The sequence below is a fragment of the Hylobates moloch genome, unplaced genomic scaffold, assembly GCF_009828535.3.
Source record: "Hylobates moloch isolate HMO894 unplaced genomic scaffold, HMol_V3 SCAFFOLD_2, whole genome shotgun sequence".
Classification (NCBI taxonomy): Eukaryota; Metazoa; Chordata; class Mammalia; order Primates; family Hylobatidae; genus Hylobates; species Hylobates moloch.
In genome coordinates, this window is record NW_026652277.1 from 56,964,835 (window position 1) to 56,988,010 (window position 23,176).

A 23,176-nucleotide genomic window follows, 5' to 3' on the forward strand; every position below is an offset into this window, starting at 1 on the left:
GATCTTTTTCCAATGAGAAGTTTCACAACTACCAAGTTTTCTGTCTGCTGATGAAAGCCCTGTATTTTCCATACAGTTAATTTTTTACTACCCTGAATAGTTTTATACCCTGGGAGCTGAAAGACATTAATAAAACACATTTGCTTTCCTCCCGCTTCGAGTTACCCATGTTCAACTGCTATCCAAAAATATTACATGGAAAACTCCAGAAATAAAGTTTATAATTTTTTTTTTTTTTTTTTTTGAGATGGAGTCTCGCTCAGTCACAAGGCCGGAGTGCAGTGGCACAATCTTGGTTCACTGCAACCTCTGCCTCCCTGGTTCAAGGGATTTTCCTGCCTCAGCCCTCCCGAGTAGCTGGGACTACAGGCGTGTGCCACCACACCCAGCTAATTTTTGTATTTTTAGTAGAGATGGGGTTTCACCCTGTTGGCTAGGATGGTCTCAAGCTCTTGACCTCGTGATCCACCCGCCTCGGCCTCCCAAAGTGCTGGGATTACAGGCATGAGCCACCGCACCCGGCCAACAGTTTATAAGTTTGAAAGTGCACACCATTCTGAGTAGTATGATGAAATATTGCACCTTCCTCTGTCATCCCACCCAAGATGTTAATCATTCTTGTCCAGTGTATCCATGCTATCTGCTCTGCCCTCTGGTTGGTCATGTCACAGCCTTCTCAGTTATCAGATCAACTATCCCAGTTTCACTGTGTTTGTGTTCAGGTAACCCTTATTTTACTTAATAATGGCCCCACAGTAAAAGAGTAGTACTGCTGGCATATTGTTACAATTTTTCTTTTTTTTTTTTTGAGATGGAGTCTTGCTCTGTCGCCCAGACTGGAGTGCAGTGGCACAATCTCGGCTCACTGCAACCTCCGCCTCCTGGGTTCAAGCCATTCTCCTGCCTCAGCCTCCCGAGTAGCTGGGACTACAGGCACACACCACCACGCCCGGCTAAGTTTTGTATTTTTAGTAGAGACGGAGTTTCGCCATGTTGGCCAGGCTGGTCTCGAACTCCTGACCTCAGGTGATCCACGTGCCTCAGCCTCCCAAAGTGCTGGGATTACAGGGGTGAGCCACCACGCCTGGCCTGTTATAATTTTTCTATTTTATCATTAGTAATTGTTAATCTCTTACTGTGCCTAATGTATAAACTTTATCTTAGGTATGTATGTGTAGAAAAAAACATAGTATATATGGGGTTTGGTATTGTCTGGTGTTTCAGGCATCCACTGAGGGTCCTGGAAGGTACCCTCTGCAGATAAGGGGGGACTACTATATATCCTTTTCCTCCTCCTTCTGAATTTGACTATATTTACTTATTTATTTTTGAGACGGAGTCTCGCTCTTTCGCCCAGGCTGGAGTGCAGTGGCACAATCTCGGCTCACTGCAATCTCTGCCTCCCAGGTTCAAGCGATTCTCCTGCCTCAGCCTCCTGAGTAGCTGGGACTACAGGTGCATGCCACCACACCCAGCTAATTTTTGTATTTTTAATAGAGACGGGGTTTCACCATGTTGGCCAGGCTGGTCTCGAACTCCTGACCTCAGGTGATCCACCCACCTTGGCCTCCCAAAGTGCTGGGTTACAGGCGTGAGCCACCATGCCTGGCTGAATTTGACTATATTTAAAAGAAAGACTTAGGCCATGGTTTCTTTTTTTTTTTTTTTTAAATTTTTATTTATTTATTTTTTGAGATGGGGTCTTGCTCTGTCCCCAGGGTGGAATGCAGTGGCATGATCTCAGCTTACTGCAACCTCTGCCTCCCAGGTTCAAGCTATTCTCCTGCCTCGGCCTCCCGAGTAGCTGGGACTACAGGCACACGCCAGCCACCACGCCCAGCTAATTTTTGTATTTTTAGTAGAGATGGGGTTTCACCATGTTGGCCAGGATGGTCTTGATTTCTTGACCTCATGATCCGCCCGCGTCAGCCTCCCAAAGTGCTGGGATTACAGATGTGAGCCACTGCGCTTGGCTAGGCCACAATTTCTTTACACTGCCAAACAACCAAGTACTTGTCCCAAGAGGAGAGTGGGGAATGGAAGGGTGGACGGGAAACCTGGCTAGCTGTCTATGAAGTTGTGTGGCACTGTGTTGGGGTCCCCTGATGTTGAAGGTTTGCCTCGGTTTTATAACAGGAATCATGCACATATACACACTTTGCCAGAAAGTATGCTAAATGCCATAAAGAATCTTCAGAACAATCCTAAGTAGGCTGTTTATCCACTGAGGAAAGTCAAGGTCAGAGGAATGAACTAACCTGACTAGTGTCACAGAAGTAGTTAGTGAAGAAAATGTGATTTGATCCCATGTGTTTCATGCTTCTGTGTTTAAGTGGAGGATTTGCTCCTCAGCCCTGACTTCTTTCAGTACAACTTCCTATCCCCTCCTCAGAAGGAAATCTGTCTCTGACACACTCTTTTATATTAACTTAATCTATAAGAGACTGATGAACAAACCACAGGAATTCCATTTCACAAAGGGATATGCCATCCAAAGACATAGAATGTCTGCTGATCAGGCCCCCTTCTCTGTGTCACAGTGTTTGGTGAGGAGAGAATTGGATAACCTTGTGGCGTCTCATATCCAGACTGTAAGGCTTGAAGAATTAAACACACCCTGCAGCCCACTGAGGGCTAGAATATTCCTGCCTGACAAATATAGTCTATCTTGGACAGTGTGAGATAAACACTGGTGAAGTATTTCCCCTTTTCAAAGTCATTTTCTGGATTCAGGGCAAATGCCTCCTCATTCATTTATGTTATCTTTAGTTGTTCTGCTTTCCAGGATTATTTTATCTCTTAAAAGCACCTCATTCACTCAGCCTGAGGTGCTTTTAGCTGGCATCATGGCTTCATGAGTGTTAAATGGAATCCATTAGAATTCACAAATTCAGGGTGGGTTATTTTCACAATCGATAATCTGATTCTTTGTATGCTGATTTTTTTATGAGATTGTTGCCTCTAAATTCTGAAGTGACTTTCTTACAACTTGCAACCTTTGTTCTCTCACACTCAGGTAGCATGTAGAATCTCACCTACTTATAGACTTTCACAGATATGATCAAAGCAAGTTACATACCTAAAATCTACCACCTATAGCAGTCATTCATATTGTGACATTTTGTACTTAATCACACAGATTGGCAGGCCATTTCATGCACTTTTCTGGATGTGAGACATATTTTACACACAATGATTGGAGAGGAAAACACTCCTTTATACCCTAACCTGTTCCAGCCTCACAAAGAGATAATGGCTGGAAAGATTGCAGGGAGAAAGTAACATTTGATTCTGAATGGATTCATCCTACTCATGAGAGTAGGTTTCTCTGTGCATTAAAAAGCTTTGTAAAGGATCCAGTTGCACCAAGAGGGAGCCCTGGGATTCTCAAGTAACATATTTTCAATCAGTAAGTCTTGTTCAAAGTCTATAAAAGTTCATCATTTACAGTAGGACATGGTGTAGTGGCATGAGTCAGAGGGACTCTGGGCTCTCTTTCTAAATTGGCCATTTTTAGCCTTGTGCAGCTTGCCTACTTTGTGAATTGCTTGTGAAATTGAAATGAGATAATATGTTTGAAAGTGTTTTGAAAACTGTAAAATGCTATACAAATGTAAGTTGTTACTTCAGAACAAAGCAGTGGGCAGTCTGCGAAAAAGGAATCAGTTGAAAGCAATTGGTGCATATACTTTTTCAAGAACCAAACATTAAGTGCTGATGTTTATTGAGCACTTACCATGTGCCAGGCACTGTTAAAATGTTTTACATGTATTGTCTAAACCTTACTGTACCCTAATAAGGTAGATATTATTATTGTCCCAATTTTACAGATGAGAAACACTGAGGCACATAAAAGTGAAATGTCCTGCCTATAGAGATATACCTAGTAAGTGATGAGATAAAGCTGGGATTCAAATCCAGGCACTGTGGTTCTGGAGCCTAGACTCTTTTATTTTTTTTGGAAATGGGGTCTTGCTATATTGCCCAGGCTGAACTCAAACTCCTGGGTTCAAGTGATCCTGCTGCTTCAGCTTCCCAAGTAGTGGGGACAAGAGGCATACCCCATTGTGCCCAGCCAGACTCTTTAAATACTATGCTGTTGACAGCATTATCATTTGTTTCAGTCTATTTGGGCTGCTATAACAAAATACCTTTAGGTGAGGTGTGGTGGCTCGTGCCCGTAATCTCAACACTTTGGGAGCCTGAGGCAAGAGGATGGCCTGAGGCCAGGCAATCAAGACCAGATTGGGCAACATAATGAGACCCTGTTTACACACACACACACACTCACACACACACAAGCTAGGCATGGTAGTGCACACCTGTGGTCCTAGCTACTCAGGAGGCTGAGAAGTCGACGCTGCAATGAGCTATGATCGCACCATTGCACTCCAGCCAGGTGACAGACAAAGCAAGAACCTGTCTCAAACAACAACAACAACAAAACCACCCTTCGACTGGGTAACTTATAAACAACAGAAACATTGCTTATAGTTCTAAAGGCTGGGAAGTTCAAGATCAAAGTGCCAACCCTAGTGAGGGCTTGCTCTGCTTCAAAGATGGTGCCTTCTTGCTGTGTTCTCACATGGTGAAAGGGGCAAAAGCACAAAAGAGACTAATGAACTCCCTCAATCCCCTTTTATGAGGGCACGAATTCCATTCATGAAGGTGAGGCCCTCATGACCTAGTTGCCACCTGAAGGTCCCACCCATCTTTTAATACTTTTGCATTGGAGTTTAAGTTTCAACATGAATTTTGGAGGGGCACATACATTCAAACCATAGCATCATCCTTCCTAACTGAATTAGTAGTGGGGCCAAGACATTTGTTATGCAAGCCTTAAAAGTTTAAAAACATGGTGAGTAAATACTTTCCAGGAAAAATGTGTTTCCCTTAAGGACTTGGATTTTACTCCCTTCCAATGCTTGGTCTTCATAAACCTTATTTATGTGGGGTGTGTGACCCCTAAACATGCATGTAGTCATCTCTTATTTTATTTTTTGAGACAGAGTCTCGCTCCGTTGCCCAGGCTGGAGTGAAGTGGCGCGATCTCGGCTTACCACAACCTCCGCCTCCTGGGTTCAAGCGATTCTCCTGCCTCAGCCTCCCCAGTAGCTGGGACTACAGGTGCGCACCACCATGCCTGGCTAATTTTTGTATTTTTAGTAGAGACGGGGTTTCACTATGTTGGCCAGGCTGGTCTCGAACTCCTGACCTCGTGATCCACCCGCCTGGGCCTCCCAAAGTGCTGGGGTTACAGGCGTGAACCACCGCGCCCAGCTGCATGTAGTCATCTCTTATACACCTACTTCATCAGCAAAAGTGGTGATAATGGACTTGGTTGATCTTTTAGTATTCAGTAAAGTTGAGAATGGTCAAATGAAAGGGTGTAGAGGAAAAGCTTTATAAATTCAAATGTCTTATCTTATTCAAATACTTATCTAAGTATTTTATGCTGAAGTTTATGATAAAAATCAGGAATCAGATAATATAATTCTAGTAATTTTACTTTTAAAAATTCATCTGCTAATGGTGATTGGGTCTGATTCATTTACTTTGATTTTTCACAGTATTTTGATAAAGGTTCACATTAAAGGCCTTGAGGTGGTAATGTGATGAGAATGTCAAAGGAAGAGCTGGCTGGGGTGGTGTGAGAAAACCAGTGGTAAGAAAAGAAATGGAAGTAATAGGTAAGGACTAGATCAGGTAGGCCTTGTAGGCCATGGTAAGGACCCGAGATTTTGTGTTGCCTTTTAAAGGTTTTGGGATCATCTCAATTATAACTATGAAAGATCTGGCTGCTGTGAGAGGAAAAGACTGTAGTGGAATAAGAGTGGAAGCATTGAGGCCAAGTAGAAAGCTATTGCAAAAGGCAATGGTGGCCTGGACTACTATAGCAGCAGTAACAGTGATGCGAAGTATTTAATCCAGAATAAATGTTGAAGGTAGAGGGAACAGAAATGTATTGACAATTCGGCGAGGTGGGTGGATCACTTGAGGTCAGGAGTTCGAGACCAACCTGGCCAACATGGTGAAACCTCGTCTCTACTAAAAATAGAAAAATTAGATGGGCGTGGTGGCACATGCCTGTAGTCCTAGCCACTTGGGAGGCCAAGGCAGGAGAATGGCTTGAACCTGGGAGGTGGAGGTTGCAGTCAGCCCAGATCATGCCATTGCACTCCAGCCTGGATGACAGAGTGAGAGTCCATCTCAAAAAAAAAAAAAAAAAATTTATTGGCAATTGGCTGTCAATAAATTAGTGTCAGAAAAAGAGGTTTTTGGCCTGAGCCACCGAATGAATACAGTTCACACTGGTCTCCCTGCCTAGTCTATAGGAGGTGGGCATTGCTTCATGGAGGCTATGTTTGGGAGGCAGGGAGATTAGTTAGGAGGCCACTGTAGTCTTCCTGGGAAGATGAAGGGGCTTGAACCTGGGCAGAGGCTATTTGTGTAGAGAGATGTTTATGAGGTAAAAATCGCCAGTTAGAATAGGTTAGAGATATTTACTTAACATTGAAGATCGCTGAATCTTTTTTCTCATTAACTCCACTTATTGGTGTCTACTCAAGAGCAGGGTTACCTGAGGGCTGTTTCTGTGTAGCCCTAGAGCTAAACTAAAAATGTTTCTTAAATTTTTAAAGGATGCAAGAGAGAGAGAAATGTGCAACAGAAACCATACGTGGCGCTCAAAACCAAAAATATTTACTATCTAATCCTTCCCTTATCAAACCGTTTGCCTACCTCTGCCCTAGATCAGTGGTGTTTGTTTTTTTTGAGACAGCGTTTTCGCTCTTGTCACCCAGGCTAGAGTGCAATGGCACAATCTCCGCTTACCGCAACCTCCGCCTCCCAGGTTCAAGTGATTCTCCTGCCTCAGCCTCCCGAGTAGCTGGGATTACAGGCATGCACCACCACGCCTGGCTAATTTTGTATTTTTAGTAGAGATGGGGTTTCTCCATGTTGGTCAGGCTGGTCTCAAATTCCTGACCTCAGGTGATCCGACCCCCTCGGCCTCCCAAAGTGCTGGGATTACAGGCTGAGCTGCTGCGCCTGGCCTAGATCAGTGGTTTTTAAAGTGTGGCTCCTAGAGCAGCAGTTGCACCATCAGCTGAGAACTTGTTAGAAGTGCAAATTCTCAGGCCTCTGTTGAATCAGAAACTTAGGGAGCGGGGCCCAACTATCTGTTTTAACAAGCCCTACAGGTGATTTCGGTGCACATTAAGGTCTAAGAACCACTGCTCTAAAGAAAGTTTTGCGCCTCTGCAGCAGGATACACGGTGAAGAATATTTATAATAGCATTGCACATAAGAGCTTCAAACCGGAAACACTTGAACGTTAGTCAGCAGTAGGGCAGATGAGTAAACTGCGGCAATTAGTACAATGGGAGTATTCTATAGTTTGCCCAAGGGTATGGACTGTGGAGGCAGATTGCCTGTGTTTGAATCCCAGCTCCAGTGAATAGTAGCCATGTAGTCCTGGGTAAGTTACTTGACCTCTCCAAGACTGTTTCCTCATCTGTAAAATGGGCATAAAAATAGCAACTACTGGCCGGGTGCAGTGGCTCACGCCTGTAATCCCAACACTTTAGGAGGCCAAGGCGGGCGGATCACGAGGTCAGGTGTGTTCGAGACCAGCCTGGCCAACATAGTGAAACCTCGTCTCTGCTAAAAATATAAAAATTAGCTGGGTGTGGTGGCATGCGCCTGTAGTCCCAGCTAGAATCGTTGAACCGAAGGAGTTGCAGTGAGCCAAGGGGTGTTGATCCAGCCTGCACTAAAAAAAAAAAATATATATATATATATATATATATAAACTAGCTCATAGGGTTACTGTGAGGCTTAGAAGGCTGTATAATTACAAGAATGCCTGGTATATAAGCCCAGTATATTAAAGGACAGACGGCATGTAATGTATTTTAATGCTTTAAAGAAAAACATCAGGTTGATTTCATTTCATTAAAGTGATGGTCTGCTCAAATATTTTGCATATAACAGTATCTTTGGCCGGGCGCGGTGGCTCACGCCTGTAATCCCAGCACTTTGGGAAGCAGAGGCAGGCAGATCACGAGGTCAGGAGATCGAGACCATCCTGGCTAACACAGTGAAACCCCGTCTCTACTAAAAATACAAAAAATTAGCCGGGTGTGGTGGCGGGCGCCTGTAGTCCCAGCTACTCGGGAGGCTGAGGCAGGAGAATGGCCTGAACCCGGGAGGCGGAGCTTGCAGTGAGCCAAGACTGTGCCACTGCACTCCCGCCCGGGCAACAGAGCGAGACTCGTCTCAAAAAAAACCCAACAGTATCATTAAGCAGTCTAAAAGTAAAGATATTGTAGACTTTGGAGGCCCTAATGTTGGCATTGCCTCTGCCAATATTTAAGGTATTTGACATATTGTCTTAACGTGCCAAATACCTTAAAATTGCCTTTACAGGACTGTGAAGAAAACTGATGAGATGTACATGCTTGCGTCCACCATGGTTAGTTCGTAAGCATTCATTAATGTATTTTTTCCTTTCCATTTCTTTGAACATTTTCTCAGTCCTTCATTCCAAAATTCCTGTGCTATCTCGGTATTCTCTGAAAACACTGCCAGACCTAAAGATGCAAAGTGGCTTCCTTGACTACAAGATTTGGCTTGGCTTTTTCCGTGAAACAAGGTCACCAGTGTCTCACCCTGGGGGCAAGTCTGGGCTTAGAGCTAGAACAGGACTGTAATCCTTATATTTCAGGGCTTTTAGCTTTAGTATGTAAAATGCTTTAGTATGTATTGATATTTAGCCATGCCTAAATTCGTAACAAGGACACAAAGAAATAGTCTTTTCCCCCTCTGTAAAGCCCACGTCATGTTCTTCCTTTACTGCAGGGCCTCTTAGTGGGGCTTAAAATCTAGGATGGGGTAAATAAACAATGTAGGTGAGTTTAGTGTGCAAACAGCGGAAATCACCCGTGCATTTTAAGCTCGTCTATAGCAGCAATCTGCAGACACCTAGTTCAGAGAGATTACTAAATTCCCTCCTTCCCATTAATAAAAAGGACCAGAATATCAGCCTACAAAAGACACTGCGTTGCTGCGAACCAGCTCTCGCTTGCGCGATCAGGAAGAAGGGCCGGCAAGGCTGTAGCCTCGGGACCGGAGAAAGGCAGCCTGCTTGTGACGTCACATCAGCGGACTCTTATCTTGGCTTTAGGCCGGTTCCGGTTCCCCGGCTTTCCGGGCGCGAGCGTGTGCGAGCGCGGCAGCGTACTGCGCGTGCTCCGCAGAGGGACACGGGAAGGTTGGGTCCGGCTGTGGAGGAGATGCGTGATTGGCTGACGCTGTGCTCGGGGGTTCCCTGGCCCTGTCGGCAGGGGTAAAACAATAAGAGGGGGCGGTGGCAAAGGGGGCGGGACGTCCGTGGTCCTTGTCGCACGTCGCAGCGCCTGGAGCCCGGGAAGAGGTGGTTGTGAGGCAGACGAACTCGCGGCTCTCCGGCTTCCGAGGCTTCCGAGTTGTCGGAGGAAGGGGGCGGCGAGCAAGAAGAACCCGCCGCACCCGGTCCTCAGCGACTCTTCTGACCTCCGCGCGACGTACCCGCCGCCGCTGTTGGCTGGAGGTGTGTAAGGGGGCCGGGAGGGGAGGTCGGTGTGGTGGTCGGAAAGGGACATTCTCTTCGCGCTCCGCGGCGCGAGGCAATCGTCCAGTGTGTGAGCCCGGGAGCCGGAGGTGTAGCGACAGAGACATTGTTCTTGCCGGCTCCCTACGGTGCCGTGTGTGCGTGAGAGAAGACCAGTAGGCCGCCTGGGAAGGGAGGTGACCCGCGAGCGAGCGTCTTGCGGGCTGAGGGCTCCGAGAGCACAGGTGGGGTTGAGGTTTGTTGGGGATGAGGTGGCGAAGGGGGGGGGGGGACGCAGCAGCTCCCGAAGGCGCGCTGATGGAAGCTTAATACAGGAAGTGTGGGAGTAGGCTTTCTGGAAGGGATGTTTTAGGGTGGGTAGCCCACCGTTCCTGTTTCCGAATCGTTTTCGGCTCTTATTCCCTGTTCCTTCGGAGCGGGGAGGCCGTCGCCGCCCCACCCGTGGGGGAGGGGAAAAGAGGTTGTGTCGGCGGAGGCAGAAGCGACGCAGATGCGAAAGTAGCGGCCTCCGGGCACCATTTCTGTGCACGGAAACAGAATCCGGGTTTGAAGGCAGCCGCCGCTTCGCTTAACCAGTACCTAGTGTTCCGTCGTCTTTGACCAACCCCCTCCTCCCTGCCACCACGGGTTTAATCCGAACGTGTTCGGATACTGGAACTGTAACGTGCGCCTTCTTCGTCCCCCCCGCTAATTCAGACGATCTCTTATTGACCCGGGAATGGCTTCTGGGGGATGGGTTCCCGCTTTGTTTGGGATGGGGGGACAGAAAGGAACATAAGCTTCCCTAGATTGTGTTGATTTTGTTAGTGGAATCTGATAGAATTTTCCCTGCGTCTCTAAAAGCAATTTCTTAAGATGGCCCTATGCCGCTTTGGGGCGAATATAGATTTTCGTCTATAATTTCCTGCATAGATTAGCTTTTTTCCCCAAGACATGATGTTCTAACGGATTTGGGGAGTGGGAGGAGAGTGCCTTTTCCTTCCTAACAACAACAACAAAAAAGGCACGTGCACTTTTACCTGGAATAGTAAAGTTGTCCTTTTCTTCCTATATGATTGTTGTGGAATATTAACTTGGATTAAGATACTGTGGTTTTTGGTTCAAGGCTCTGTACCTTGTTCTAGTCTTTCAAACGTTAGTGTTGCAGGTACCTGGATCTAGGAACCATTAACTGCCGTTAAGAGAGCCCCGGTGTACTAGAGTGGGAGATGATGGCAATTCTTCTCCAGCTCCATATTTGGCAGTTAATATAGCCTTAGGCATGTGAACCAAGTTTCTAAGTAAACTTTTGGCCCTGTTAGCATCCAGTGGTCTTTTTGATAATCCAAGATTCCTGGTCTTAGGAGATACACGGTACGATGAGTTTGAACCTCTTAGGATTGAATTATCCTTTCTTTAGCAGTAACATTTTTCTTAAATTTTTAAGATTACTCATATGGGCCTTTATGTTATGATTTAATCTTTACAAACTAATTCTGAAAACCAGTCAAGGAATTGTAGGAATAATAAGGACCTAGAATGAATTGCTAAGAGCTGTCATAGTTCAGATTGATATTCAGGGTCGAAATATTAGTAATAGTGAAAAAACATCAAGAGTGAACCAGAATGCTTGTGGGATGGATGGGGATAAAAATTAGAAGGTAAAGAAGAAAACACGTTATTTGATAATTTCATAGAGTAACTAACTTAACTGTTCAGTTAGCAGCTAAGCAGTTGATTTGTCAGCAGGCAACTCCTGGTTTGAAGAAAGTGTTGGCACGGTGTCTTTAGATTCTGAAAACTTCCTTCCTTATCCTGCAAAATTATCGCTGTTTATTACGCATAATTAGGATTGAACATTTTCCCCCTAGATTGCTTTAAAAAGACTTCCTACTTATTTTGAGTGAATATCGAGACAGTGAATGACTCCTTCTCAATGTTGATTTTGAAAGGTATAAACTAAAGTGTTGCATCTGAACTTAAATTCAGTAGAATTTAATGGACAAACATGACCTAGTTACTCTCCACTGGTAGACACTTGTTTAATATCCGATAGAATAGATTGGATCCACCTACTTTCAGAAGCAATAGAATTAGTTTCTTGACTGTCATGTTTCCGCTTACTTTTATCTTCTACTTTCCAAGTATTTTACCCTATCTTGAAACCATAGGTATATTGAAAATGATTCTTGGATTCTCTGTTGCTGTCCTTCTGTATTCCTTTGCTTTTCACTCTTCTCAGCAGTTTCACATAAGCTTACAATTGCTTGTTTAAAATTAATTTTTTGTATTGTTGGAAGAGCTGGCTGATTCTTCCAAAGCGGTTGTTCCTAACCAAAGTGTAATGAAAATATCACTTGAGTCAGGAGTCAGGAGACCTGATTTCAAATCCTCTTTTTACTGTAACTGAGGGACCCCAAACACCTTTCCTTAGGCTCTCTAAACATCCTTTTCTGTAAATGAAGATAATGCCCTATCTATTTTAAAGACAAAGGAAAATAGTAGGTTACTTGTTAAGCTTTAAAACATAGTATAAATACATGCTTTATTTTTGTGGACAGCAAGCATTTCCATTTCTTACTGCTTGGTCACTTAATAGCTTCTGAATTTTAAAACTAGCCTCCCTCAACTTCTGAGAAGGACAGAAAACAAAAAAACCTTTGGAGCCTGAATAAGAGATTTAACCCATAACTTACTTTTATTATTTATTTGTACCACTATGATTCTTAGATCTTCTTTGTGAAGCTTTCATTCAATGGTGTACCACGAAAGATTGAAGATCATTTCTTTAAAAAGGTATAGTGTTCCTTAGATTGTTCAAGTTACTTTAAACAAAAACCATCTGGAATTTCAGAAAGTTCCAGTATTAATATGCATTTAGCTGTTGAAAATGGATATAGTCCATGGTTCAATTAAAATAAATAAACCTGACTAGTTTGAGCCCAGCTATGAGTAAGGGACTCCAGAGGGGAAAGGGGTAAGTGTCCTATAGTGGAGATAAGCTGTGTCTTAGCACCCACATAACCTTTGGTAACAGTATCTGGTAAAGAGAACTGCATCCTATTACTAGAGGTCTTATTCTTTTTATAATAACTAATATCAAATACTTAAAACACAGCTCACTGCAACCTCCGCCCCCTGGGTTCAAGTGATTCTCCTGCTTCAGCCTCCTGAGTAGCTGGGATTACAGGCGCCTGCCACCACACCCGGCTAACTTTTTTGTATTTTTAGTAGGGATGGGTTTTGCCATGTTGGTCAGGCTGGTCTCGAACTCCTGACCTCAGGTGATCCACCCGTCTCGGCCTCCCAAAGTGCTAGAATTACAGGCGTGAGCCACTGCACCCGGCCTCTTTTTCCTTTTGTAGTTTTTGGTACATACATAGTAGCCATAAAATAAATATTGAAATGAATTTATTTTGTCTAACCCATTGACTCAGCTTGTGGATGGGAATGAATGAAGTAAGACAAAGGCACAGAGAATGAAATTGCAGAGAATAATATTAGGTGATTAAAATATTTTTTTTTTTTTTTTTTTTGAGACGGAGTCTTGCTCTGTCGCCCAGGCTGGAGTGCATTGGCGCAATCTCGGCTCACTGCAAGCTCCGCCTCCCGGGTTCACGCCATTCTCCTGCCTCAGCCTCTCCGAGTAGCTGGGACTACAGGCGCCTGCCACCACGCCCGGCTAATTTTTTTGTATTTTTAGTAGAGACGGGGTTTCACCGTGGCCTCGATCTCCTGACCTCGTGATCCACCCGCCTCGGCCTCCCAAAGTGCTGGGATTACAAGCGTGAGCCACCGCGCCCGGCCTGGTGATTAAAATATTTGTATAGAATTTGATACAGGGATGAGAAAGTATAGTAGGAGATAAATTTGAAAGGTTGGTTATGACATTGAATGTCAGACTGGATTTCTGTGTAGGGCCTTAGATGCCAAACTGAATGCAGGTGTTTGGATTTTACTCTGTACCGTGTATACTACACGTGATACAGGGGCTTGAAAGACTTTTGAAGAATAACTAAAAGGTCTGAACAGTGGGAGTGAAAAGGAGGGCACAAATTCCAACTTCTGAATTGTAAGGATTTCACAGTTTAAGTGGCAAAGCTAAAGGGGAGAAAGTCATGACTGAGCTTTCAAGTTGAGAAGATTATGACACTTAACAGAAATAAGGAAATAGCTTTCTTTGGTGCATGCATGTATTGGGACATATGTGGGTCATGTCTAGGTATTCAGTATGTGGTGACGAATGTAAAATTTGAACTTATGGTATAGACTAGATACACATTTAGGTAGGTAGACGTTAGACCAGAAGCTGAAATTGCCAGGTTAGAAGACAGAACCTTGAGAACTTATGCGTTTTGATGAGAAGGAAAATTTGCCTTATAGAACTCTAAAAGAGTTAGGAGGAGGTAGTCAACATTGATAATGCAGATGGGTGGAGGATTGAGAAGTCATTCGATTGTTGAGCAAAGAATTGTGATGTTTCCAGAGAATTGCATTCAAGGGAGAGCTGAGTTAAAATATTTGAGAGGGGAATAAAGAGAAGATGAAGATAGGTGTATAATTAGTAACTTATGGCAGAGTATGATCAATAAACTGCCATAATAAAGGCGAAAAGTACTTTAAGAGTTAATAGAGAAGAGTTATATTCTGTTGAGGAATTCAGTGGGAGTAGAAAGATTTTCAAGGGGACAAGATTTCCGCTGGGCCCAGATAAATCATTGCAGATAGGAAGGTGTGGGATGAGTGTTGGAGGAGAAGTCAAAAGTCCTGCTTCTTGTTAACAGACTTTTAGGATCTTAATGTTGGAGTGGCCTAATCTTACTTCTTTGGATGTGTGGACTCCTTTACTATGCTTGTGCCAAATCATTCAGTTAGTCTCTGGAATACCTGGCTACTTGTTAAGTAGCTCTATTTGATATTTGGACAACTCGCGTTATTCTTGTGTTATGTTTAACCCAAATCTACCTTCTTATAATTTCCATTCACTATATTCAATTAGCATTTTCAGCTCATTTTAGATATTACATCTAAATTAATGTAGCCTGAGATTGATTGTTTTGGAGGCAGCCCCATTATACTAGCGATTTACTGAACTTTAAATGGTAAACAAAAAACCTAAATGTTTGTTACCTAAAAGGTGACATTTTAGTCAAAGTTTGAGGAGAGTGATAACTTTGGTTTTTACGTTACTTTGAAACTGAGGAAATATAAGTATATTGTAGGATAATGAAGCTCAATGTGACTTTTTCTAATCTGCATGTACGTCTAATGCTCCACTCCCTCTCAGTGTGTATTATTTACCAATGCTGCACTCCCTCTCAATGTGTATTATTAATAGATTCAGAAAATATGGTGACAAATAGAGAGCAATTTTCCGTGAGAACTGAAGTACATGTGCTTCAGGAATTAGTCTAGGCAAATGCAGAGGAAACATTTTAAGAAACAGGAATGAATAAAATATTCTGATGAAGATTCACTGGGATTTTAGGTGCGGTAGGCAGAGTTGTAGAGTAAAATACCTCTAAACTATACTGGATAATGTTTTCGGTTTTTTGTTTTTTGACACAGAGTTTCGCTCTTGTTGCCCAGGCTGAAGTGCAATGGTGTGATCTCGGCTTACTGCAACCTTTGCCTCTGAGTTCAAGCAATTCTGCTACCTCAGCCTCCTGAATAGCGGGGGCTACAGGCGCGTGCCACCAGGCCTGGCTAATTTTTTGTATTTTTAGTAGAGACAGGCTTTCACTGTGTTAGCCAGGATGGTCTCGATCTCCTGACCTTGTGATCCGCCTTTGCCTCCCAAAGTGCTGGGAAGTAGGCCATGAGCCACTGTGCCTGGCCTTGGATAATGTTTTCATTTGACAAGTAAAAGACGGATTTGTTCATGAGAGAGCTTTGTCTGTGTATAGAGCTAATGCATCAGAGAAAATTTTACATTGTGCATTCCTGTGTGAGATTCTTCACATTTTCAGGTGTCATTGGAAGAAGTGGGGTGTAATACATTGTATTTAACTTTTTCTAAAAAGATTATTAGGTGAGGCTAACAACCACCTTATTGAAGATGGTGGTTATCTTTGAAGGTGCTGATCTAAGAACTTTCTAAAGATTTTTTTTTTTGTATTTAAGTATCCTTTAATCTTGGCTATCTTTTTTTTTGAACAGGGTCTCACTCCTGTTCTCCAGGTTTGAGTGTGGTGATGCCATCTTGGCTTGCTGCAGCCTCGACTTCCCGGGCTCAGGCATTCCTCCCACCTCAGCTTCCCGAGTAGCTCGAGCTACACTTGCACACTACCACGCCTGGCTAATTTTTTGTATTTTTTAGTCGAGACGGGGTTTTGCCATGTTGCCTGGGCTGGTCTCAAACACCTGAGCTCAAGCTATTCACCCACTTTGGCCTCCCAAAATATTGGGATTACAGGTGTGAGCCACTGCACCAGGCCTTCTTGGCTATCTTTATAGAACTGTATAGTCTTGTAGGCTTGACCAGGGATTTCTTCTCAATTTGTAAACTAGGAAATCGAGATCCAGTAAGGTCATGACTTTTTCATGGCCATGGATAAGATAGTTGAAACCTTTTACTCCCATATTCAGAATTTTGTTTGGTTTTGTTAACTTTTTTTAAGCAATGGAAGGTCCCAGATCTAGAAATGGATTACCTGTAAGGTGCTTTGCAATGAATAATAAAAATGGCACAATTCTTTCTTCTTGTAATCACTTTTATTCTGAAAGTGTAATTTGGCTTTTTTTCCGTTTTCTCAACCTTCTTACGTACGCTGTGCATGAATTATAAATGTGAACTTTATATTACTTACTCAGTTTTTATAGTCTTATTTCCTGCAACTACCCAAACCACGTTGTTTGATGGTTGATCTCTAGTAATCATTTTCTGGTTGATTTCTATCAATTATATTTTGGCTCTCTAAATACTGAGTCACTTCAAATCGGAGTTATGGTTAAAGAAGTAACTGATGTAATTAGTTGAAACACTGTTCTCTCAGTAAATCTTGATTTTGTTTTACCATTCCTTTGGGAGCCTCCTCTGCACCTTAAAAGCTCAGCTGTCTGTATAACCTGTTATATGCCCGTTTGTTTAGATTTTACCAGATTGGCATTGCCTTACTTATTTACCATTTGAAGTTAACTTTTCAAGTTGCTGCCTTCCAATAGTTCTAAGTATTAATTTATTGAGTATTGATTAGTCAAATATTACTTCTACTGCCCTTCCCTGTCTCTCTGTTCTAAATCAATGGTATCTTGGTCATTATACTTCAGTGACCATGTAGATAGTGGGCAATTTGAAGCTTTTTTTGAACCTTGTTACAACAAATCTTTAGAGCATTTTGACCTGTGATATTATATATGTATTATGTACCATTTTATTTTGGTTTGAGAAACAAATATGTAAGTGACAAAAATGATAGATCAGTATGTACTCTATGAATATGATGGGAAATTTGGGATAAATGACAACAGTGTTCCTGTAGAAAATCTGGAAATCCAGAGAGAAGAAAACAATAATTCCCACACCCAGAAATTCCTAATAGTACTTCTGTCACTATCAATTTAAAGAAAACTATTTTGTGAGTAGTTATTTTGTTCAGAGAGTAATGTAGTATTTTCCCATGTGTTAGTATTATTTTACCATCAATTTTTATGGTGTTAAAATACATATAATTTCCATATTTTAGTTATCTTGTTAAATTTTACCAGGTAAGTCTACTGTTCTTTACCCACCCTCATTATTCAAAATAAAAATGTTAGTTGCTTAGCTGTGTGTGTGTGTGTGTGTTTGAGATAGGGTCTCATTCTGCCACCCAGGCTGTGGTGCAGTATCCTGATCAAAGCTCACTGCACCCTAGACCTCTTGGGCTCAAGCAATCCTCCCAAGTAGCTGGGACTACAGGTGTGCACCACCATGTCTGGCTCATTTTAGATGGGGTTTTGCCTTGTTGCCCAGGCTGGTCTTGAACTCCTAAGCTCAAGCAGTCTGCCCACTTTGACCTCCCAAAGTGCTGGGATTACAGGCGTGAGCCACAGCCCAGTGCTTTGTTACTTTAAATGTGGCATATATGAGTCCTTTTTGCATTAGAGTTGTTACCCTTATTGGGAGTTTTAAGTTTTCTGGAAAATCAATGACACCTGAAACGGCAGTATTTGGATCTGCTCTTTGTGAATTAACTATTTTTGAAAGCAAGTGAGGCATTATAGAAAATTTTAAACAGATTTGGGGATTTTTGTTAATTAAGTTTGAGAGTTTAAGGACAGTTAGAGGAGGGATAGTTAGTTGTAAAGGAAGAAACAAGGAACCTAAAAACATAATGTAAAAGTTGAATTGTGAGTCACTAGAATTATGTAAAGCTACGCTCTTTATCTGTAAGCTCTACTATAGTTGGTATTTGATTTTTATTAAAAACAGCATCACAATTTTAATGACCTATGCGGGGCCGTGTCTGAAATTGTTTTAGTTATTTCAAGTAAACACACATGGACATTTACTTTTTAATTTTTTGTATAGAGATGGGGTCTCTGTGTTGGCCAGGCTGGTCTTGAACTCCTGGCCTCAAGCTTTCCTCCCACCTCCACCTCCCAAAGTGCTGGGATTACAGGTGTGATCCACTGTGCCAGCCTGCAGTGTTTTTTTGTCTGTCTGTCTGTCTGTTTGTTTTGAGACAGAGTCTTACTCTGTTGCCCAGGCTGGAGTGCAGTGGTGTGATCTCGGCTCACTGCAACCTTTGTCCCCCAGGTTAAAGCGATTCTCATGCCTCAGTCTCCTGAGTAGCTGAGATTACAGGTGTGTGCCATCATGCTCTGCTAATTTTTTGTATTTTTAGTAGAGACAGGGTTTCACCATCTTGGTCAGGCTGGTCTCGAACTCTTGATCTCAAATGATCCTCCCAGCTCAACCTGAAGTTTAAGCAGGAATTAATTAATTAATTAATTAATTTATTGAAATGGAGCCTCACTCTGTTGCCCAGGCTGGAGTGCAGAGGCACTATCTTGCCCCACTACAACCTCTGCCTCCTGGGATCGATCTTGGCCCACTACAGCCTCTGCCTCCTGGGATCAAGCGATTCTCCTGCCTCAGCTTCCCAGGTAGCTGGGACTACAGGCGCCAGCCACCACGCCTGGCTAATTTTTGTATTTGAATAGAGACAGGGTTTTACCATTTTGGCCAGGCTGGTCTCGAACTCCTGACCTCAAGCGATCCGCCCACCTTGGCCTCCTAAAGTGCTAGGATTAGAGGCGTGAGCCACCGCACCTGGCTAAGCAGGAATTTAAACTGCATCCTGATTTACCCAGTAGATACACACTTAGAAATTATGATTTTTTTTTTAGTACTTTTAAGTGTAATAGATCTTTTTAAAAATAAAACAGGTGGCTGGGCACGTTGGCTCACGCCTGTAATCCCAGCACTTCGGGAGGCAGAGGCTGGTGGATCACGAGGTCAGGAGTTCAAGACCAGTCTGGCTAACATGGTGAAACCCCGTCTCTACTAATAATACAAAAATTAGCCAGGTGTAGTGACACGTGCCTGTAGTCCCAGCTACTCGGGAGGCTGAGGCAAGAGAATTGCTCTGCCAGGAGGCAGAGGTTGCAGTGAGCCAAGATCGTACCACTGGACTCCAGCCTGGGCAACAGAGCAAGACTCCATCTCAAAAATAAAATAAAACAGGTTATATTTCATATTTTTCTCTCCTCCTAATCTCCAATTTCTAATGTAATTTTGACTGTTCTGGGGATTATATATATATATGTGTGTGTATTTTTTTTTTTTTTTTTTTTGAGATGAGTCTCGCTCTGTCGCCCAGGCTGGAGTGCAGTGGTGCGATCTTGGCTCACTGGAACCTCTGCCTCCTGGGTTCAAGCAATTCTCTGCCTCAGCCTCCCGAGTGGCTGGGATTACAGGTGCCCACCATGACACCTGGCTAATTTTTTTATTTTTAGTAGAGATGGGGTTTCACCATCTTGGCCAGGCTGGTCTTGAACTCTTGACCTTGTGATCCATCCGCCTCGCCTCCCAAAGTGCTGGGATTACAGGTGTGAGCCACCGCACCCAGCCCTGGGGATTATATTCTTAGAGTAAATGATAAGTTTTGTTTGTGGCTCACACCTGAAGCGGGAGGATCACTTGAGGCCAGGAATTCGAGACCAGTCCGGGCATTGTAGCAAGACCTCGTCTCTGCTAAAAATAAAAATTAAAACTTTCTAAAAAATTAGCCAGGTGCATGCTTATAGTCCCAGCTACTCAGGAGATTGAGGGGGAGGATCGCTTGAGCCTGAGCCTGAGCCTGGCAGTTGAGGCTGCAGTGAGCCATGATTGCACTACTACACTCCAGCCTAGGTGACAGAGCGAGACCCTGTCTCACAAGACAAAAAAAGGAAATTGTATTTATTTCATGCTAGTTGTTCTTGTTGGTTTTAACTTTAAGGCACATTATCATAGCACCTAACCCATTCTGTTAAGTTTCCAGTTTGCTTGTTTATATTTCTTGACAGACTATAAACTCCTTGAGGGCTAGAGATTTATCTTGTTCACCAGAGTATTTCATTTATTATAAACAGTATCTCATGTAGTTAGATGCTTAATTAGTGGAAAGAAAGAGAGACATAATATCAAAGGTAAAAAATTATTATCTCTAAATACTGAAGTTATAGCTGGTGATTAATCATTGTTACTATTTTGAAAATGATGAAATTAATTCCCAGAAGGAAAGAGAATACAAAAACACAAGTCATGGTGCTTTGCCATGAGTGTTATCTGTGAGTCTTAACTTGTGCCCTGTCTTGCTTCCTAGGATAAAACCACTGGAATCCAGGAATGTAGTAGATTTTGTTCCCCAAAGGAAAAAGGCACTGTGAATAGAAGGACTTATACTTAGTCTGAGGCAGCATCGGACCTCCTGGGGATAAGAAATAACAAAGATGCTATTTCCCTTTACTGAAGAGTAGGGAAATCAAGAAAGAGAGACAAAGGGAGACACAAATGTTGGAGGTTACCTTATGGATAGTAGTTAGGAATGTATTGTTTTGCTGTTTGTTGTAAGTTACTTTTTAATAGTGGCATTAATTTTATTCCCATTTGTATGACTAAGAAAATTTATTTCAGGTTGGGCCGGGCACGGTGGCTCACGCCTGTAATCCCAGCACTTTGGGAGGCCGAGGCGGGCGGATCATCTGAGGTCGGGAGTTCGAGACCAGCCTGACCAACATGGAGAAACCCCGTCTCTACTAAAAATACATAATTAGCCAGGCGTGGTGGTGCATGCCTGTAATCCCAGCTACTCGGGAGGCTGAGGCAGGAGAATCGCTTGAATCCGGGAGGCGGAGGTTGCGGTGAGCCGAGATTGTGCCATTGCACTCCAGCCTGGGCAAGGAGAGCGAAACTCCATCTCACAAAAAAAAAAAAAAAAAAAAAAAAGAAAATTTATTTCAGGTTAGTCTGATGGTAGTGGGTTATCAGAACTTATTAACATCAGTGTTACTAAAATTGGTATACAACTCCCCACTGCTAAATTTGGCTAAAAAGAAAATTTATTTCATGGTGGTTGATGACAAAGATGACTTTTTAATAGTTATTCTTGTGTTTGCTCCCTCAGCATTTGACATTGTGCAGCAAAGAAATGGTTATGGAGAAGCCCAGTCCGCTGCTTGTAGGGCGGGAGTTTGTGAGGCAATATTATACTTTGCTGAATAAAGCTCCAGAATATTTACACAGGTAAATTTTAAACAAACAATGTGGTATTTTTGTCTACTTTTATCTACTTTTATTTTGCATTTCCTGTCGCCTCATTATCTGACAGTATCTTTGTAAACATGTCTAAACTGTATTCAGTATTTTATTCATTTGATGGCAAAAAGTGTTTTTAACTGCAACTCACAGTAACAAAAACATTTTATGTCATATTCTGGTACATAACACATTCATATCTATATATGCACATGCTTATTCTTATATGTACTCTAGTATTTTATTTTTAGGGTCATGGTCTCCTGTGTCACTCAGGCTGGAGTGCAGTGATATGATCATAGCCTACTGTGGCCTCAAACTCTTGGCCTCAAGCGATCTCCCAGCTTGCAGCTTGCCTTCCCAAAGTACTGGGATTACAGGCATGAGCCACCAAGCCCAACCTTTATTTTATTTAAAAAAAAAAAAAAAAAACTTTAGGGGCGGGTGCTGGAGAACTATATAAGGTTTACATGAGGCTGGACACAGTGACTCACTCATGTAATCCCAACACTTTGGGAGGCTGAGGCAGGTGGATCACTTGAGGGTCAGGAGTTTGAGACCAGCCTGACCAACATGGTGAAGCCTCGTCTCTACTAAAAATACAAAAAATTAGCTGGGTGTGTGTCAGGCGCCTGTAGTTCTAGCTACTCAGGAGGCTGAGTCAGGAGAATTGCTTGAATCTGGGAGGTGGAGGCTGCAGTGAGCAGGGATCGTGCCACTGCACTCCAGCCTGGGTGACAGAGTGAGGCTTCATCTCAAAAGACCATATCTTGGGTTTGACCAACTAATTGATTCCAATATGCAATTTGAAATCAACAGCTTAAATCTTTTTTTTAAAGTTCTCCCAAACAGTGTTGGGGGATGAATCAGTTAAATGATTATACTGTGAAAATTTGTATTTCTTCTAATCTGTAAAATAGTATTCCTTTGTTAAACAACAGCAATAACCTTATTTACTGTTTTAACAAGAGGTAGACATCTGTAGGCTTGTTTTTTCCAGAGATCGAAGTGAAATTGATTTATATTGTGGGTAGTATTTAATTTTTGTTCTTCTTGGTGTATCTTAGCAAGTAGAAGATAGGTGAAACTCTTACAAGAATTAGACTTTGTAAGTATTGCGGAACACACTGGCCAAATGGGTTAAGGATAAATATATTGCCACTTCCTGTGAGAAAGGCTGTTTAAAAGACTTAAATTCCTTTATCTGTAGGTCATCTTAATTAGCATTTTAGTAGCAATTTGTCTTGCTCTGTTGAACATACGTGTAATCTGTCTTATTCAAGGAGGCATTTTTATATTTACTGTTTGCTTGGCTCTATTTGTAATTACTTTACATATGTATATTATGTATTCCTTATGACAGTCTTAAAGTGAAGTTACTTTTATTAGCTCTCTACCTATTAGACAGCCAAGGTTAGTAATTCATTTAGGATCACTCAATAAGTAAACAAGCTAACCATATCAGTATTCAGGCCCAGTTCTGAGTAGTGTCCCCAATCATTCTATTAGAATGTAGTATATATAAAGTGTAACTTACATGTATCTTCCCCTCAAATAAATGCAAAATGAATAACTGTATGTCTTTCTCTAATTGTAAAAATAAAGATTTTTTTTATGACACTGTATGTGAGGGAGTTTGGGGGAAGATACAGAATTAATAGGGCCTTTTGATATCTGAAATTTGGTCTTTTCATGATACAGGGTTTTTTGTTTTCTTTGGTGACCAAGAACAAATTTTAAAACAATAAGGCCCTACACCATCATGTTTAAACAGTAACAGACTTCTGTTTTAGACGTAGCTTATTTGACCAATTTCCTTCTTAATGAAAAATCAGGTTGTTATAATTTTCCAGTTGTGG

The 23,176-nt window shown here is 42.5% G+C and overlaps 1 protein-coding gene across 8 annotated transcripts in view; it reads left to right on the forward strand.

Moving 5' to 3' along the window:
- Positions 1-23,176, forward strand: part of G3BP2 (G3BP stress granule assembly factor 2) — a 91,674-nt gene that overhangs the window by 51,003 nt on the left and 17,495 nt on the right. For 4 of the 8 annotated variants that reach the window (XM_032149974.2, XM_058433822.1, XM_032149983.2 and 1 more), the window contains one exon: positions 21,187-21,305. In XM_032149974.2, the coding sequence (XP_032005865.1) occupies positions 21,211-21,305 (95 nt within the window). In that variant the 5' untranslated portion in view covers positions 21,187-21,210. Of the gene's footprint in view, positions 1-9,388; positions 9,593-12,369; positions 12,389-21,004; positions 21,024-21,186; positions 21,306-23,176 lie in introns of those variants that run through there. The other 4 variants (XM_032149962.2, XM_032150001.2, XM_058433812.1 and 1 more) reach the window with 3 other exon arrangements.